This window comes from Pseudonaja textilis, chromosome 2, assembly GCF_049901715.1.
Source record: "Pseudonaja textilis isolate UNSWEBS1 chromosome 2, rPseTex1.2, whole genome shotgun sequence".
NCBI lineage: Eukaryota > Metazoa > Chordata > Lepidosauria > Squamata > Elapidae > Pseudonaja > Pseudonaja textilis.
In genome coordinates, this window is record NC_141991.1 from 110,697,780 (window position 1) to 110,716,096 (window position 18,317).

The 18,317-nt window shown below is 36.9% G+C and overlaps 1 protein-coding gene across 1 annotated transcript in view; it reads right to left on the minus strand.

Moving 5' to 3' along the window:
- DNAH17 (dynein axonemal heavy chain 17) overlaps positions 1–18,317 on the minus strand; it is a 137,070-nt gene that overhangs the window by 89,935 nt on the left and 28,818 nt on the right. Inside the window, exons 15-21 of the mRNA XM_087924917.1 lie at positions 18,099–18,202; positions 15,987–16,127; positions 5,498–5,641; positions 3,681–3,863; positions 2,306–2,560; positions 1,391–1,560; positions 436–658 (exon numbers count right to left, since the gene is read on the minus strand). Of these exons, the coding sequence (XP_087781043.1) occupies positions 436–658; positions 1,391–1,560; positions 2,306–2,560; positions 3,681–3,863; positions 5,498–5,641; positions 15,987–16,127; positions 18,099–18,202 (1,220 nt within the window). The remainder of the gene's footprint in view (positions 1–435; positions 659–1,390; positions 1,561–2,305; positions 2,561–3,680; positions 3,864–5,497; positions 5,642–15,986; positions 16,128–18,098; positions 18,203–18,317) is intronic.

An 18,317-nucleotide genomic window follows, 5' to 3' on the forward strand; every position in this document is an offset into this window, starting at 1 on the left:
TGAGGAGAAAAAAGAAAGAAGTCAAATAGCTAAATAAGAGGATAAACAAATTTGTTGGGGTCTTAACTCTATTCATATTTGTGACTTTTCTAACACCAATTTTAGCAGAATGAACAGTAAAGAAATGTGTATACAATGCAACACCTATGGCAGATCACATTGGATCCCAGAGAGTTGAAACAAAATTATAGAATAAATACCTGCAGATTGTGTAAATTTAGTGTTTAATTAGGTATTACTTTCCTAAATTATTTTTTTCTCTAAATGTTCTGTACTTCTCTCTATTCCAACATTTAGGAACTATAAAAACATTTGATGTTTATATTGTACAAAAGGAATTGTATTATTTTATACTATATCCAAAGACTTCTTTTTTAAAAAAAAGATAACTAGTAGCTTATTGTTTTTAGTAAAAATTACTGCTGGCATACTTACATGCAACTGCATATGGATCTCTTCAGGCATTTCTTCTCCATACAATTTTAGTAATTCAATAGTCTGCTTTAGAGGCTCAAACATATTGTCTGTAGCTACTTGTCTTTCTTTGACTTTCATCAAGTGTGCCATCACTTCAACAAGCCCATCGTAGTCACCCTCTTTCACTGGTTTAGTTAAGCCTGCATTTGCCTCTTTCATGAAAGCGGCAAGCTCCTGAAGGCTATAAAGGGCAGAAATGTGATATTCTGGCTTTCTTCAATTCAGAAATAACATTGATTCGAATTTTAGAGGAGTAGCTGTGTTAGCCTATTTTACAGCCAATCTAAAAAGTGGTTTTATATAAAAACCAATAAACTTACACCCTCAGCTTCCAGTCAGTAGTGTTTCTTTTTGTCATAGAAAACAATGGCACCCTATGAGACAGAGTATTTTTTTTTCTTTAATCTGAGAGGCAATATGCTGTCTCACCTTCTTAGCCTAGCCTGCTGAGAGAAGACAGCTGGGAGAGAAAGAACCTTCTTATCAGAGGTCTAACTTTTAATCCCGACACCTGGAATCATCGGTGATAGTTGGAGATTCAGGATAGGGGGAAAAAAGGGAAGTGTTTCTTTACAAGGCGCATAATTAAATATGGTGCTCCCTCCCACAACATGTGGAAGTGTCCATCAACTCAGATACCTTTAAAACTAGATTAGAAAATCGACAAAGTATAAGGCTATCAGAGAATCCCAGCTGTCAGCTTGCATGACATTTTCACAATCAGAGTCAGTGTGTTTGTTGGGTAAGGTTGACAGCTAATTCAAGTGGGAGAGGTATTATTACACCCAGGTCCTACTTGTGGGATTCCTAATTACAAATAGCAAGTTTCTGAAAGTAATCACTGTGATTGCTTGAACACATAAAACAACCCAAGAAGGGTTGTTTGAAAATTGTCAAAATCTTCCCATCTTACCTATTAGTGACATGATTGATGAGGTGCTGCTTGAACATTAAGCTCCAGCGTTTGATGGTGTTCAGCAGTGCTTGCTTGAAGGGCCGACAGTCACTTTGCAGCCAACCATTGAACACTTTGTTATTATCAAACTTGGATACTTCTTCATATAGTTTTTCATATGTATCAATCTAGGAAACAAAACAAAAAGTTCAGGGAAAAAATTGAGCTAGCAGAGAGGATTTTTACAAAAACCTTTCTGCTGTTTATCTTTTCTAAGGTAGACAGCACTGTTGGAGAAAACATAGGTGACTGGAAGATAAATGTGTGTTTTACAAATTCTGCAGGAGCCAACTTCCATTACAGCCACAGAATTGGGGGAAAAAAAGATGTGTGTGTGTGTGTGTGTGTGTGTGTGTGTGTGTGTGTGAAAGGCTATCTTTTCTAGGGACAGAGCACCCTCTTCTGGTTGTGGATGATTAGCAAAAATACTTTACAAAAGATGAAGGAAAGAAAGCACAGGTATTCAGGACAAAACAATTTTCAGGTTAAAAAAAGACACTTGCCATTGGGCGTTTGTATAATTTATGTGGTGGCTATTATTGAAATGTAGAAATTAGAAGAGACACCAGGTGCACATTCTTATTCAAATCAATCTTACAGACTGAAGATAGGAATGAGACAATATTCTAAGAATCATATTTGGGGCATTATAAGAGAAATAGGGCTGAACAGAGAGATAGAAAGAGAATGATGCCACTGAAAGAAGACAGACGATGTACTATTACATACCCTCATTAGCAGTGATGTGGCCATTGTGGGGTTAAGGAAACTGGGTAGGAGATATCCCCGTGATATTGTACTCTATGGCTTAGGATTTTAGCCAGATAAAGAATGGGAGTCTCTCTTGACCCATCCACCCCCTCCTCTTCTAACCTGTAGCTGGAATTGCTCAAGAGTGGGTGCAATGTGTGGCAAATACTCCTCCGCATGAGATTCAAGCTCTTCCTGTGTGAGAGCATGGCCAAAAGTCAGGAAGCGCTGCATGAATTCCTGGGGATCATCCATCCAAAGGTAGGAGTATTTTTCGAAGGAGTCTTGATATTCCTCGCCCTGCTTCATGGCATTCACCACAATGTTGGCCACTTCCTCCCGCATCTCTATTAGTTCTCCCATATCTTCCAAGTCAGTCTGCAAACATCAAGGACAAAACTGGCATCAGGCAATTATATAAACCAGCTAGTTGCCTCCTGTAAAAAGTGTCATGTCTTGTATTAAATGAACCTTTATGTATTTGTACTTAATAATTAGAGTATTCTGTGGTTCTGAATGATAGTTGCTTCCTTGCTATCTACTGAGAAGGAGCTGGTGTTACTTCTTTCTTTCATAGTGCCTATCTATTCCCACATTTTTGTTTTTAACCATAGGAGAAATTTGTTCTGGAAACAAAAGTTATACATCAAATAATTATGATAGGTGGGGGAAAGCTCCCTTGGGGCACCAATGGGCCTTACTTGAAAATGTTGCAAAGGATAATATATTTTTAATAGTAAAATGATTTTTTTTCCAAGATAGCTACTGTAATGTACCACTGAAGTTGTTGAAGTGAGGCAGGGAAGGTCCATATTCTGGTTCCCACTCAATCTTGGAGCTCACTGCATCACTCTTCACCCATTGCTATTTCTCATCCCAGCAAAATTATTTTGGGGGCTGAATGAAGAATGCCTACAATACTACCTTCCCACAGAAAATCATCACCACTACTACTATCATCATGATGATGGCTAGTGAGCTGTCCTTTGATTCAATCCTCCTTAAAAAAAAGTTTTAAAAAAGGACATCACAATGAGCAACACCAGTCCATTAATAATAATTAACAATGTTCATGATTTGAGAACTGTTGCTGGACCTGCTTGCTGTTGTGCCCATTAATTGCTGTTGTGCCCATTAATTGCTGTTGGGCCCATTAATTGCTGTCCCTTGGGTGCTCAATTAGAGATTGCCTAAAGAGACATTGTAGGCTCATGGGCTACAATTTTCATTTTCAACCCTAGATATATTACTGCATGGTTCTGTCTTCAGGTATGTAGAAATCAGGGGCCACGATTAACTGTGCTTGGAAATATAAATATTCACTGACTTTCCTTTGCCCCCTATCATAAACTATCAGTACACTGTGTAAAGCCAGGTGGACCTAGTTTGATGCCCTAAAGGCCTTTTGAACCAAAACAATAATCAACTCTTGCCCGAATGATTATCAGTTGTTCTAGATTTATTCAGGTGAAAAAAAGATCCATAGATTGGGACTAACCTTATAGCCGAGCTTCCCTTTTGCCAGTCGGGGTATAAGTTTTGCTGTATCATAGATATCATTCATTAAATTTTCTACCATTTCCAAAAAACCGTGTTCTGCTCCCACTTCCAGAGATGGACGATACCGTAAGTCATCTTTATACAACTCCATCCGAACTTCAAATAACGGGGCAACATTGGCCTGAAAGCACATCGGAGCAGTTTTCATTTGCCAGTTTTCAGTCTTGTGTTCAAAATATGAACTTTCTACAAGCTCCCTGGACCCTTAGTCCTATTATCATTATTGTTATGGTTCTATTTTCTAAATATAAAGCAGACTTGCTTTCACTGAAACAGTATTAAATCATTTTTAAGTATCTGACAATTTAATCAGCAGGTGCATAAAGAAACCAGTATGTTTATGGATTTGGAAAAAAAAAATCTCTTTTTTTAATATCACTTTTCTTTATTTGTATTTTGAATCATTCTGATTTCTGTTATTCAGTCAGGTGAAGGATGGTAATAACAATCTTCAGAACAATGGTAAAATGAGGGGAGAGAAGTAGGGGGGAGCAGCCGGACACAAAGTACTCCCCACCTCCACAGTTTCCAAAACAATAGTTCCCATAGGTTTCAGTGGGAGGGGAAGATACATACAACTGCCTGGATCAGATAAGAACTTTGGGCCACATAGAAGAGAAGAAGAGCTTTCAATCCATTAAATCCAAAAATGCTCTTGCACCAGAGTGCCATTTTGAGAACTATTAAACAGCAATTGTGTGTGAGCATGTCTGTGCACACGTGCACACACAATAGCACATCTCTTCAAAGTTGGGAACAGACCACCACAGAACCCATGTAAGACCTCAGAGAATGCCATCTCAAAAGGTTTGGATTGCTCTGTTGGCACATTACAAAATATGTGGGCACATCAGAGGTGGTATATTCAGCAGGTTCTGACCAATTCTGGAGAACCGATAGCGGAAATTTTGAGTAGTTCGGAGAACTGGCAATACCACCTCTGACTGGCCCCGCCCCCATCTATTCTCTGCCTCCTGAGTCCCAGCTGATCAGCTGAGTCTTCTTTTGTTGCCCTGTGCAGGAGAACGGAGCTGGAAAGCAGGTTAATGGGGTGGGGAGGGAATGGAGATTTTGCAGTATCTTTCCCCTGCTACACCCATCAAGCCATGCCCGCCAAGCCATGACACGCCCACCAAGCCATGTCACGCCTACCAAGCCACACGCACAGAACCGGTAGTAAAAAAAAAATTGAATCCCACCACTGGGGCACATCTTGCTTAATTATTTTTACAGGTAGTCCTCAACTTATAACAGTTTATTTAGTGACTGTTCAAAGTTACAATGGCACTGAAAAAAGGGATAATTTTCACACTTATGACCATTGCAACATCCCCACAATCAAAATTCAGGCACATGGCAGCTGACTCATATTTATGACAGTTGCAGTGTCCCAGACTCATATGATTACTTTTTGTGACCGTCTGACAAGTACAATCAATGGGGAAGCCAGATTCACTTAACAACCATGTCACTAACTTAACAACTGTAGTGACTCACTTAACAAGTATAGCAAGAAAAGTTGTAAAATGGGGCAAAATTCACTTAACAAATGTCTCAGAAATATAAATTTTGGGCTATATTGTGGTCGTAAGTTGAGGATAACCTATACTGAAAAAGCCTCTCTGAACACAGTGTTTTAATTTATCGAGGCAAACATCTTCAAATTAGTATGCAAGATTGCACCCATTAATACTTTTGTGTTTCAAAGGTGGTATCAAAGGTAAAAAAAATACTTCTGAAGTTTCATTTACTTACATCGGCTGCCATATTGCTGAGTAGAAACTGCAGTGATTTGCGTATAAACTTAAAGTAACCATCTAAGATTATTTCGTCTATATATTCTACATAATGAGACCATATTACAGTTGTCTTGTCAGCCTTGAACAAGTCTGCATTTTCCTGGAGATAGAAAAAAATATTTCAGAGAAGCAGTGAATCAGGTTTAATCAGATCCTTTCTGTCAATAGTAATTGCTTTAATGGTCATAAAAGGAGTCAGTCAGCAATACTTTGGTGACTAGAATTTACCCATACACGCATGATATCATTTCCAATATGTATTCAGTAAAGAGAAACTATGGAAGAGAACTGAGAGATTAAAATATGCTCACTTTAAGCATATCAAATCACATATAGGTCTGCATCCATTGAATAAATACAGGTAGTCCTCAGCTTACAACAGTTCATTTAGTGACCACTCAAAGTTACCACAGCGTGGAAAAAAGTGACCCTTGACTGTTTTTCACATTTATAACCTTTGCAGGATTCCCATGATCATGTGATCAAAATTGGCCACTGGTTCATCTTTGGTTCATATTTATGACCATTGTTATGTTCCAAAGTCATGTGATTATCTTTTGTGACTCCTGACAAGCAAAATCAATGGGGAAGACAGATGCACTTAACCACTGAGTTACTAACTTATCAACTGCAGTGATTCACTTAACAACTAGGCAAGAAAGGTCGTAAAATGGGGGCAAACACTTAAAAATGTCTCACGGAACAACAGAAATTTTGGGCTCAATTGTGGCTGTAAGTCGAGGACTACCTATATAACAAATTACCATGTAGTGCTTTGGGGCCATTGTTTCTTCCCTCCTAGACAGGAGCTCCTTCTGTAATGTTCCTGTTTTTAAAATTGCACGTGTTTCCCTCAGGGCATTATCTATAAATTGAACTTGGAGGAGGGGAAAGAGGGGGAAATGCTGTCAGCTGTACATTGATTTGCAAGACAGATTAGAAATCTGAGGTAAATGCCATAATATGAGCATGCTTGGGATAAAACCAGACCTTCATTGCATTTCTGGAAGACTGACCAAAATATGCTATAAGAGAGTGCAGCATGTGGTACTGGTGTGACCAATTTAATTGTTTATAATGAAAAATTTGAGAGTATTAATGAAGAATAAAAGGATACAAAGGGTTAGAATGTGTCAGATCTCTCTCTCTCCCTCTCCTTGGTAACGTCAATTGTGGATATTGGACAAAAATGATCCTGGAAGAAGAAAAAAAGGAGAGGAATTCAAATGGGTGCAGAAAGAGAAAAGATTAGAAAATATTAGTAACAAATTTCTAAGCAGCATGAATGAATGATGGGCAGAGAAAAGGAGAAGCTCTGTGGAGAAAAAAAAGGAAATGCCACAGCAATACAAAAAAAAAGAGACCAACTGGAATGATGAAGTGAACATCTTCCATGCATAGGAATGGTGGCTGCAAAAAAAAATGAGAATGAGAGAAAGACATTGTTTGGAGAGAAAAAGGTGCAAAGAATTTTATCAAGTAAAGTGGAGAATGTTTAAAAAATAAAAGAAGCCATGAAAAAAACAGCAACGTTGATGGAAAACAAAAGCTAGTTTTGAAATAGACCAAGAGGGGCAAAAATGGAGCCTGCAGCAAAGTTGGTGGAATTAAAAATGAAGGGAAGAAATGATTCAGGATGATAATAAGTAAGGGAAAATGAATATTTAGACATTCACATGGAAATAATAGTGATATGTTGAAAAGTAGACTTGAAACGAATTTTATAAGTGCTAGAAGAAGAAGAAATGAATAAAAAGGAAATAATACACATTGCAAGAAAATGGAAAAATTACCTGGCTGGTGGTGTAGACGGGGTAACTGCAAGAATATTAAAATATAAAAATGATTTGCTTGTGGGATGACTATGTAGTTTATGCAAAATATAGCATCTATGCCTGGCAATGGCTAGTGTATAATGTGTGAACTATTGCAAAGGATGTTTGTTCAAAGAAGCAAAAAGGAGCTGTATATACAACTGCATTTCTGTCTGCTTTCCTATAGGGAAGAGTTGGGATGTCAGGAGAAAGTAAGCTGAGTGCTGTGAAAATAGAAATTTAAAATCAGTGTGGTAAAATACGAAAAGCTAAGTCAAGACTGAATGGATGTTACACAAACTTGGATTGAATTAAAAAACAATAATCGGTACAAAAGAAGTATGTTTAGGCAGTTCTGCCATTAAACAGGGAAGGGATTACATATATATTTTTGCCTTTTAATATCCCCATAATCCCTCGCATCGGAATGAAGTCGGGGCAACTGAATGGAACTGAGTGTTTACTGGCTGGATGCCCTTCCTGTTGCCAATGCAGAGTTTGCAGGTGATATTTACTCATTGCGCCCAGGCAGAGAAATATCTGCCACAACCTAGGATCAAACTCACAGCCTCCTAATTGTGAGGCAAGAGTCCACCTCTAGGCCACAGCATCACTTGTACAGGGAAGAGATGAGGGTAACAAAGCAAACATGGGATGAGAAGAAGATTGAAAATGCCTGGTTAGGGTTTTTTTTAAAAAACCTCTGACGAAAGAAGAGAAAAAATGGACAAGATAAAGTAGGAGTAGCAATTTAGAGAATAAAAGCCAGAGAAAAGAACTTTGTTTTTCAGGCTTGTTCAAATTGGATGTCTCTAGGACATCTATGGTTTATGGGCCATAAAATGTATATCTAAATTTTACTTGTACGAGTTCCTTATTTGTACATATAGATTAAATTATGAACATTTAATACAAATCAATTGTCCCCTTTCCTGGTCATAGAGAAGAAGCCACCTGGTCTGCAGTGAAAGTTTAAGGATCTGCTTTGAGTAACATGGCTCTGATCTGGCTTCATGTGAGCCAAAAGAATATGATCAAGAAAAGAGAAATTCCAAATCTATATTGTGAACGTTCTTTGTACTACCATCACTTTTACAATGTCACTTCAGGAACAGAGCTAGAATGCAAATAACAGCCCCAGTTGTTAATGCTACTTGCTACATGGACAACTGAGGATGAAATACATCTATTCTCGTTTCATATAAATTTTATTGAATTTACAATTAAAAAAATAACATAACAACATTACATAAGAAACAGAGAGAGAAAAAGAAGAAAGAAAAAGAAGAGAAAGAGAGAAAAAAAAAAAAACCGCTCGGTCTTGCGACCGAAAAAGGAAAAGAAGAAGTATAAAAGAGAGAGAAAAAAAAAAAAAACAAAGAGACGAAAGGAAAAAGAAAATACGTTAAAACCAGACAAATATTCTTTTTGACAGTCTACAAGATCCAATTCTCCTACCTTACTTTAAATATACACATCTTATCGCTATTTATGGATATTTATGCTTATTTATGCTCATTAAACAGTTTATCTCTGATAAAACCAATTATACCATGCATTCCAATTATTATCAAATGCTGAAGACTCTTTATTTTTAAGAGCTATGGTTAAATTGTCCATTTCTGCGCAGTCACATATTTTCTGAATGACCAATTGATCTGTAGGTAAACGGGATGATTTCCAGCATTGGGCAAATGCTAATCTGGCCGCAGTTAGAATATGAATTATTATGTATTTCGTCTTTTTAGGAAAATGTTTATCAGAGATCCCTAGTAGGAAGAACTCTGGTTTGTATTCAATTTGATCTTTGGTTATCTCCTCCAGCCATTTTCTAATTTTTGCCAGTATTTCTGGGCTTCTTTACAGGTCCACCACATATGAAAGTAGGTTCCCTCTATGTTTTTACATTTCCAACATTTTGGACTAGAGTTTGGGTTCATTTTCGCTAACCTCGAAGGGGTAAGTGCCATCTATATAACATTTTATACATATTTTCTTTGTACGCCGCAGATTTCGTAATCTTAATGATTCTATTCCAGATCTTTTCCCATTCTGTTAATGTAATGCTTCTTCCAATATTCCTACTCCACTTTATCATGTTCCCTTTCACTATCTCTTGCTCTAATTCTACCTCCAATAAATATTTATAAAATTTAGAAATATTCTTTTTATTTGATCCTAATAAGATTTTATCTAAGTGTTGTAATTTGCTATAAATTCCAAACTCTTTGATATCTTGTTTGTATCTACTATGGATTTGTATATATAACCACTGATCAATTTTAAATCCCTGTTCCTGTAAGTCCTGTCGAGTTCTTAGCTTCCCTAAAGGATCTAATAAATCTTTATATTTAGTCATTTTTGTTATATCCAAATTGTTGGGATGAACCATTGCCTCCATTGTTGAAAGCCAAATCGAATTTTTAAATAATGTTTTTTACATATTTTTTTCCAATTAGTTAATAGTGAATCTCTAATAAGATGTCTATGAAAGTACGCCTGTTTAGTTTTCCCCACATCCCATAGAAATGCGTGCCATCCTCTCTGAAGGTCGTGCCCTTCCAAGGCTAGAGTTCTTTTATTCCGTAAATTGACCCAGTCTTTTAACCATAGTAAGTTGGCTGCCCAATAATATAATTCCCAGTTTGGAAGCGCTAGCCCACCTCTACTTTTTGCATCTTGTAAGGCCTTAATACTGATTCTAGCTTTTTTCCCTTGCCAAATAAATTTAAGAGTTACCTTATTTATATCATCAAAAAAAATTTTTTGGTAATTTTATTGGGATTGTCTGGAATAAGTAAAGGAGTTTTGGTAAAATGTTCATTTTGATTGTGGCAATCCTGCCCAGTAAAGAAAGCTGCAACTTATTCCAGGATTCTAGATCTTTCTTAATTTGCTGTAACAGTTTATCATAATTATTCTCTTTGAGTGATTTACTATGTGGTGTTAACCATATGCCTAAATATTTGACCTTTTTGTTGCCTGTATCCCCATGGTTTTTTCTAATTCTTTCCTCTGGTTCTCTGTTAGATTTTTAGTCAGTAATTTCGTCTTATTTCTGTTGATCTTTAGTCCTGCTACTGAACCATATTGTTCTAGTTCTTTTATTAGATTATGTCCTTTCTCCATGGGATCCTCTAGGAAGAAAACCATATCGTCTGCAAACGCCTGTAATTTATATTCCTCTGCCTTGACCCTAACCCCTTGAATTTCAGGATTTTGTCTTATCCGCGTTAACAATGATTCTAAAGCAAATATAAATAAGAGGGGTGAGAGAGGGCAACCCTGTCTAACGCCCTTTTCAATGCTTAGTGGGCCTGTTTGTTCACCATTAATTAGTATATTGGCTTGTTGGGTATTGTAAATTGTTGTGATAATATTCTCGAATTTAGTGCCCAGATTCATGTTATAGATTTTTGTATTAAGAAGTGCCAATGTAAGTTATCGAATGCTTTCTCCGCATCTAGAAACAAGAGTGTAAATTGTTTCTCTGGATGAGCTTCATAATATTCTAAGGCGTCAATAACGGTTCTTAAATTGTTTTTAATTTGGCGGAATGGAAGGAAACCATTTTGGTCTTCATGAATGTATAAATTTAAAACTTGTTTTACTCTATTCGCAATAATTGAGGTAAATAATTTATAATCGGCATTTAAAAGTGAGATTGGTCTATAATTGTTAATATATCTGGCATCCACATCCTCCTTCGAATTAACGCAATCAACGCCTCCCTCCATGAGTCTGGCATTTTGGCAGCCGAAAGTACTTCATTAAACACTTCCAGCATCAGAGGCCCTACTAAATCTAATGTGGCTTTATATAATTCTACTGGAATCCCATCTGGACCAGGGGATTTATTATTACATTGATTTTCCATTGCAGATTTTAACTCAGACCATGTAATATCCTTATTTAGTAATTCTTTGTCTCCTTCCCCTATTGTTTTATCATTCGTATTCTCCAGATAAGTTCTTATTTTATCCTCATTGATTTCTTCTTTTTTTATATAATCTTTGGAAATAGTTTAATATAATATCCTTTTTCTTCTCAATCTCATGTTGTGGGATGCCTTTCTCATCTATTAATTGGTGTATCAATCTCTTTTCTTTTTCTTTTTTAAGTTTATAAGATAGCCATCTTCCTGGTTTATTGGCGTGTTCAAAATAATTTTGTTTGGACCTTCTCAAGCTAACTTCTAATTTATCTTGTTCAATTAAATTCAGCTTATGTTTGGCTAGTATTAACTGATTTTGTAGTCCTTGGGTCTTAGGGGTTTTTTGTAATTGTGTTTCTAAGTCTTGGATTTGTTGTTGTAACGCGTTTTGTTGGGCATAAATTCTCTTGTTTCTCATAGCATTATAGGAAATTGTTGTGCCTCTTATAATTGCTTTCATAGTATCCCAAATGTTCTGTTTTGAAGTTGTTTCATTATTATTATCTTTTAGAAAATAATTTAGCTCCTCTTTCAGTTTATTAATATACTCTTCTTGGTTTACAATTTGGTTATTTAGTGTCCATCTTTTTTTTTATTCGTCTCCTATCCCTCCAAATTAGCTGTATTGGGTTATGATCAGCCCATTCATTCGGTAGAATTTTGATTTCTTTTATTTCATTAGCCAAGTCCAAATCCATCCAAGCCATATCTATTCTGGTCCAAGTCTTATGTGGGTTAGAATAATATGTAAATTGTTTTCCTTCAAGATTCCGTTCCCTCCATAGATCTTTTAAATTTAACTCTCTCAACATTTCCTTACATGCTGCAGAGAGTTCCCTTTTCCCCTTCTTGTTTTTCCCCATATTACTATGGTCTTTCTGGTAGTCTGCAATGGAGTTAAAATCGCCAATCAAGCAAATGTTTCTTTTTTCAAAGCCTACTATTTTTGGTGAAGGTGTTTAAAAAATTTCCCTGGTCATCATTTGGGGCATAGATTGCTACAAGTAAAAATGTGATGTGGTTTATCCGAACTTGTATAACCAGAGTTCTTCCTTCGGGATCCGACCAGATTAGTTCTGCCTTTACATCTTGTTTTACATAAATTGCAATTCCTTTTTCTTGTGTTGGTCGGCCGGTGCTGTAAAAGTTTACCTAATTTTGGACAAATTAGATATCTTTCGTCATTCTTGAAATATGTGTCTCTTGAAGACATATTATATCTGCGTTATGTTGAATAAGTTTTGAGAATATCCTTTTTCTTTTTAATAATGAATTTAATCCGTTTATATTGATGGAGAGCAACTTCTTCCCTCCACCATTTATCTACTTCTGCTTAGATTTTTGCCTAGTAATGATTCGGTTCTCTTGTTGTTGTTGTTGTGGGATTTGCTCTTCTCTCCCATGTTGTGGATTATCACTTCTTGAAATTGGAGAAAGTCGTTCCTTTTGGGTTCTGTGATAATATCGGACCTCCTGTGGTCTTGTTTTAGGTTCTTCTTTGGTGGGTTGACTATTCTTATCTGTGAGCTGTTGATGAAAAACTTGGGCCTGTTCTATCGATTCTATTTTGATTTTCCTCTCTTTCCATGTAATTAACATCCCTTCCGGGATTAACCATTTAAAATGGATTCCTTCTTTATTTAAATCATTAGCTAAAAATTTATAATCTTGTCTTATCATCCTCACTCTCTTTGGAATTTGTTTTAAAATCCTAATTTCTCTGCCCTTATATGATATTGTTTCCTCCTAGACATTTTCAAAATTAAATCCCTCAGACATCTCCTAGAGAAGCGGATATGAATTTCTCTTGGACAGTTGTTACGCCTGGCGTAGCTTGTGCTAACCCTATATACCTCATCAAACTCTTTAATTAGATCATCTTTTTCCTTTCCTAGCCATTCAGCCAATATTTCTGCCATCAAATGTTCCAATTCTTCATTTTTGGCTTCCGCCACATTCTGGAATCTTAAATACGCCATTGCTTTGTCCATCTCGAGGTGGATCAGAGAGTCTTCCGTTTCTCTAAGTACATTTTTAAATTCCTCATCCATCCTTTCAAAGTTAGACTCCATGCGTGTTGTTCTACTCTCTATATCTTTTATTTTCACTTCGTTTCTCTCCATGGCCTGCTGTAGAGACCCTATCTTACCCTCCACCTTCGCTATATCCGCTTTCATTTCAGCCTTCATTTTCCCCATCTCATCTTTCAATTCACTTATATCTGCTCTAGTTTCCTTGTGATTATTAATCATCATTTCTTGCATTTTAGATATAGCTTCCTGCAAGGCTAATATGGAAGTTTGTATATTAATATTGGGGACATTGGGCTGCTTTTCCCTATTAAAGACTCCTCGATAGTTTTTTGAGATGTTGGTGGGGTGGCTGTCAACGTAGTCGATAGGGTCGGGATAGCCTTCTTTCCTGTTTTTAAGGCCATAGTTGTTGTGGATGTCATCTCTCTAAGTATTTGTTTTTGTTGATGCACAATATTAAATATATTATCCCAAATCACCATTCAGTATTTGGGTTCTGTACTTGAAAGACTATTCACGTATTTCAATTTTATATCTCACTCCACAGTCTTTTCCCTATATCATAAATAGAGATCTGCAACAATATTCTAGTCAATGTAATAAGAAAATTGGTCAACAATAGTACATCAATTAACACTTTAAGGAATTGATCTTAAATGTCGTAAGTAGTCTAAATAATTTATAAATAGATTATATCAACAAAGTTTATCCCTTTTACTATTAATACTTACAACAGTAAACTCTTAACTCTTTGATAATAGTGTATCCTCCTCTTCCCCCCCAGTAAGTAAAATTATGTAAAGTGTTTAGGAGATACAATAGGGAGGCAAGGGGCAAGATAATAAGAGAAGGGGTAGAAGAGAGATTACCACAGCTTCAGAAAATCAACAAACAAACAACCACAAGGAAGTCATCTTAAAGAGAAAATAGTGCCAACTTAGTAAACTTAAGTAGTACCACGTAATAAAGAGAGCAAATTGGGTGAGCTAAAGTTCCATCTTCCAGCTAGAGGTTTCTTTTCAGCCTTCCAATCAGCAAATGGTGAAAAGTGCTGACTAATCTGCAGTCCCAAAACCGTCTATCCCAGCGTTCTGTTCGCCTCTGGCTTCTTCCTCTTGCTGCTGCTTCTTTCTTTGCTTTCCAACTTTTAAATCCACATACAAATCTTCCAAAGTCCAATATAATGCTCAATTTATCTTCTCCCCAATATTAAGTAGATGTAATAGTCATGTTGTGCTCAGACCAGATCCGGATCTCCAATCTCCAGGTTTTAGCAATCTCTCTCTTTCCCCAAAGCTTCCCCAATTGCTTTTCTGGCCGCTCTCCGCCGGACTTCCAAGAGGTGCTTATCACAACCAGGAGAGAAGAATTTATGCTATCATTCTTCTGTCATTCTACTCCCTTCAGACTTCAAAGAATCCAAGATATAAACCGTTTCTCTGTTCCTGTTACTGGATCTCGCAGGCTGTCACTGCTTTGCTTATTCACTCAAGTGGCAGACCGGATTGGAAGCCGCCATAAAATGACAGCTTACTCTTTAGCGCCGAGCTCGGGAGTTTCCCTCTTCACTGTTGGGGAGTTGCCTTCCCCCCTCTGCAGCTCGAGGATCTCCACGTTGACACGAACCTCTCCGGGGTTCATGTATCCCTGGGGGATCGCTCCTGACGCCAGAAAAGGTGTTCGAAGCCTGCACCAGACTTCTTCACCTCCGATCTCCTGTCCTCTCACTTGAGACTCCTAGAGTCAATCGAAATACATCTATTCTCAAAGGCCCTTACAGAAAACCCAGAAAATATTATGCCTCTCTGATGCCATTAATGAAACTGAATGGTCCATAAATAGATAAATGATCCTGTTTGCTGCTTATCGTGCTTCTTTCATTTATGGATACAAGTATTTATATGGAAGGTTACAGATTCAACTGGTGGAAATCTGAGGCTGAACAAAAATTATTTGGCAGAGAGATGTTACATATGTAAAAAAATACAGATTAAAATCCACATTGCCTTTTTAACTTGAACCTCCTGTGAGTGTGAACTCAATGTTATTCAAGGATTTACTTTGCAGTTCAATTAGCAAAATAACAGCTATTCAATAGTCTGGACCACTTTTATTGTTTAAACACATTTTACAGCTACTTGAGTATTTTAAAATTATTTTGTAAATTGCCTTATAAATTTTCAAAATGAAGACTAGAAATGCTCTAAACCAATGACTTAAAACATTGTGGTATCTCACTTGGTATTTTACACATTACTAGGAGTACACACATCTCAGGCTAACATCCTCCACCGAATAAAAACCTCCAAAAGTAGATAGTAATGATATAGTTTCAAAAATAAACATTCATAACATATTATATAAAGTATGCAATTGTAGCCACATAGGGTGTAAAGGAAGAGCTGGAGCTCAAGAATAATGCACATACTTTATATGCAAAAAAAATCTTGATTTTAATCCTTGGTGTATTGAAGTAAGGTTCATAAAGATTAACCAATGTAGGCAATATGATCAACACTGAAAGAGATGAAGTCATAATCTGATATGATAAAACAATTTCCTATGTTCCTGAAGGTGTATAAACACTAGTACTGTTGACAAACATAATATTCAACAAATGATTCACAATACTGTGAAAACTATCTTTCTCTCACTCCTTCATACCTCCACCATACTCTGGATCTTCTGCCCAGCATCTTTGATTGCTGCATAGCGTTTGTTTATATTTGTTTGTCTTCCATCTAGATCAAGAAGGGCTGTCTCTTTGTTGTCTTTCCTTTCAAACAAGGGACTAGCTGACCATTCCTGTAAGAAGAAATAGGATAAGAAGAAACTCCTTTAGAGCAGCTGTCACAAATAAATCTGCAGCCAATGCAATCCTAGGTTGCATTAATAGAGGGATAGAATCAAGATCACATATTAGAGGACTTCCAAGGCACCTTCCAACTCTGTTATTCTGTCATTCTATTTTGAAAGCTAAAAATCAAGGAACCTCCTTTTTTTAAGAAACAGGATGGGAAGTTCTTGTACAGCAGTGGCAGTGGTGGGATTCAATTTTTTTTTTTTACTACCGGTTCTGTGGGCATGGCTTGGTGGGCATGGCAGGGGAAGGATACTGTAAAATCTCCATTCCCACCCTACTCCAGGGGGAAGGTTACTGCAAAATCCCATTTCCTCCCCACTCCACTAACCTGCTTCCCAGCTTCATTCTCTTGTGCAGGGCAACAAAAGAAGACCCAGCCGATCAGCTGGGACTCAGGAGGCAGAGCTTTTTGGCATTGCCAAAAAGGCATTAAGAGTTGTAAATCTAATCTTACGAAGCTTCTCCTCTGGAAATATTAAATTGCTAACTAGGGCATACAAAACCTTTGCTAGACCAATACTTGAATACAGCTCATCTGTCTGGAATCCACACTGTATATCAGACATTAATACAATTGAGCAAGTCCAGAAGTATTCCACGAGAAGAGTATTACACTTCTCTGCTCGCAACAGAATACCCTATATCACCAGACTTGAAATTTTGGGCTTGGACAATCTTGAACTAAGCCGCCTACGGTTGGAGTACACAAAATTAGCTGCTACAATGTCCTACCAGTCAATAACTACTTCAGCTTCAACTGCAACAATACAAGAGCACACAACAGATACAAACTCAATGTTAACCATTCCAAACTTGATTGCAGAAAGTATGACTTCAACAACAGAGTGGTCAATGCCTGGAATGCACTACCTGACTCTGTTGTTACATCCTCTAACCCCCACTCCTTTAATCTCAAATTATCCACTGTTGACCTCACCCCCATTCCTAAGAGGTCTGTAAGGGGCGTGCATAAGTGCACCATTGTGCCTCCCGTCCCTGTCCTATTATCCACATTTAATCATACTTATTTTCTGTATTCTTACTCATGTTTATACTTATACTGAAGAAGGACCAGAGAAGGAATATATTTTATATAAGTTAGCTAGCTCCTGAGCATATTATAACTCTCTGATCTATAGGTCATAGGGACAGAGGGCAACTCTGTCTGTGTTACGCTAAAGAATTAGGAAATCTATTTAGAGGAAGTAACAATGTATTTAAAGTTGAAGAACAAGGAAGCTGCAATCAAGGGAAGGTCTGTAAGAAGCATTTTTGTAAGTGTAAGATAATGGTAAAAATAGCATATACTTACAGACATCCTGTCTTCTCTACCACATCCTCTTTCTTATGTTTTGTTTGCAGGACAAAATATGTTTTTAGGTATTTTGTAAGCATAAAATCCATATTTGGTAAATAGGTTATAGGTGAACGCCCAGGCTTGGGCTGAAATCATCATAAAGTATAAAAGAACTAACCCCAGCATGTAAGGGGGTTCAGAATTTGTCATGTTAATGCTCTGAACGCTTTGCGCAAATAAACCTGAATTCTTCCACCTCTCGTGGTCTCTTGTTCTGTGTTGAAACCGAGACTGCTGCAACAATACCTTTTATTTTGCAAGTGATTGACAAATCAATCAATCAATCAATCAATCAATCAATCAATCAAATAAATAAATAAATAAATAAATAAATAAATAAATAAATAAATAAATAAATAAAGGAATAGATGGGGACGGGGCCAGTCAGAGGCGGTATTCTCCAAACGACTCAAAATTTCCACCACCAGAACTGGTCAGAACCTGCTGAATAACACCTCCGAGCAGTGGTCAAAAATAAATCTATAGCAGAACCAAATTAAAACTAAAATCAAAGAACCTCCCTTTTTAAAGTGTCTGGTAGCAATGCTTTACTCACTTGCATAAGCTGTCCGATATTCTCCACATTTAATTTGGTTTTTTGAATTCTTGTCTCTAAATCATATAAAACATTTCGCATCTCTTGAATATAATCCATAACATCTGGATAGGCAATGGAAGGGAATCTTAATTAGTAGCAAGTCTATCATTTCTCATCGATTTAATTTCCAGTTCCCACACTTTTATCACTGAAATATACCTGATATCATGCACTAGA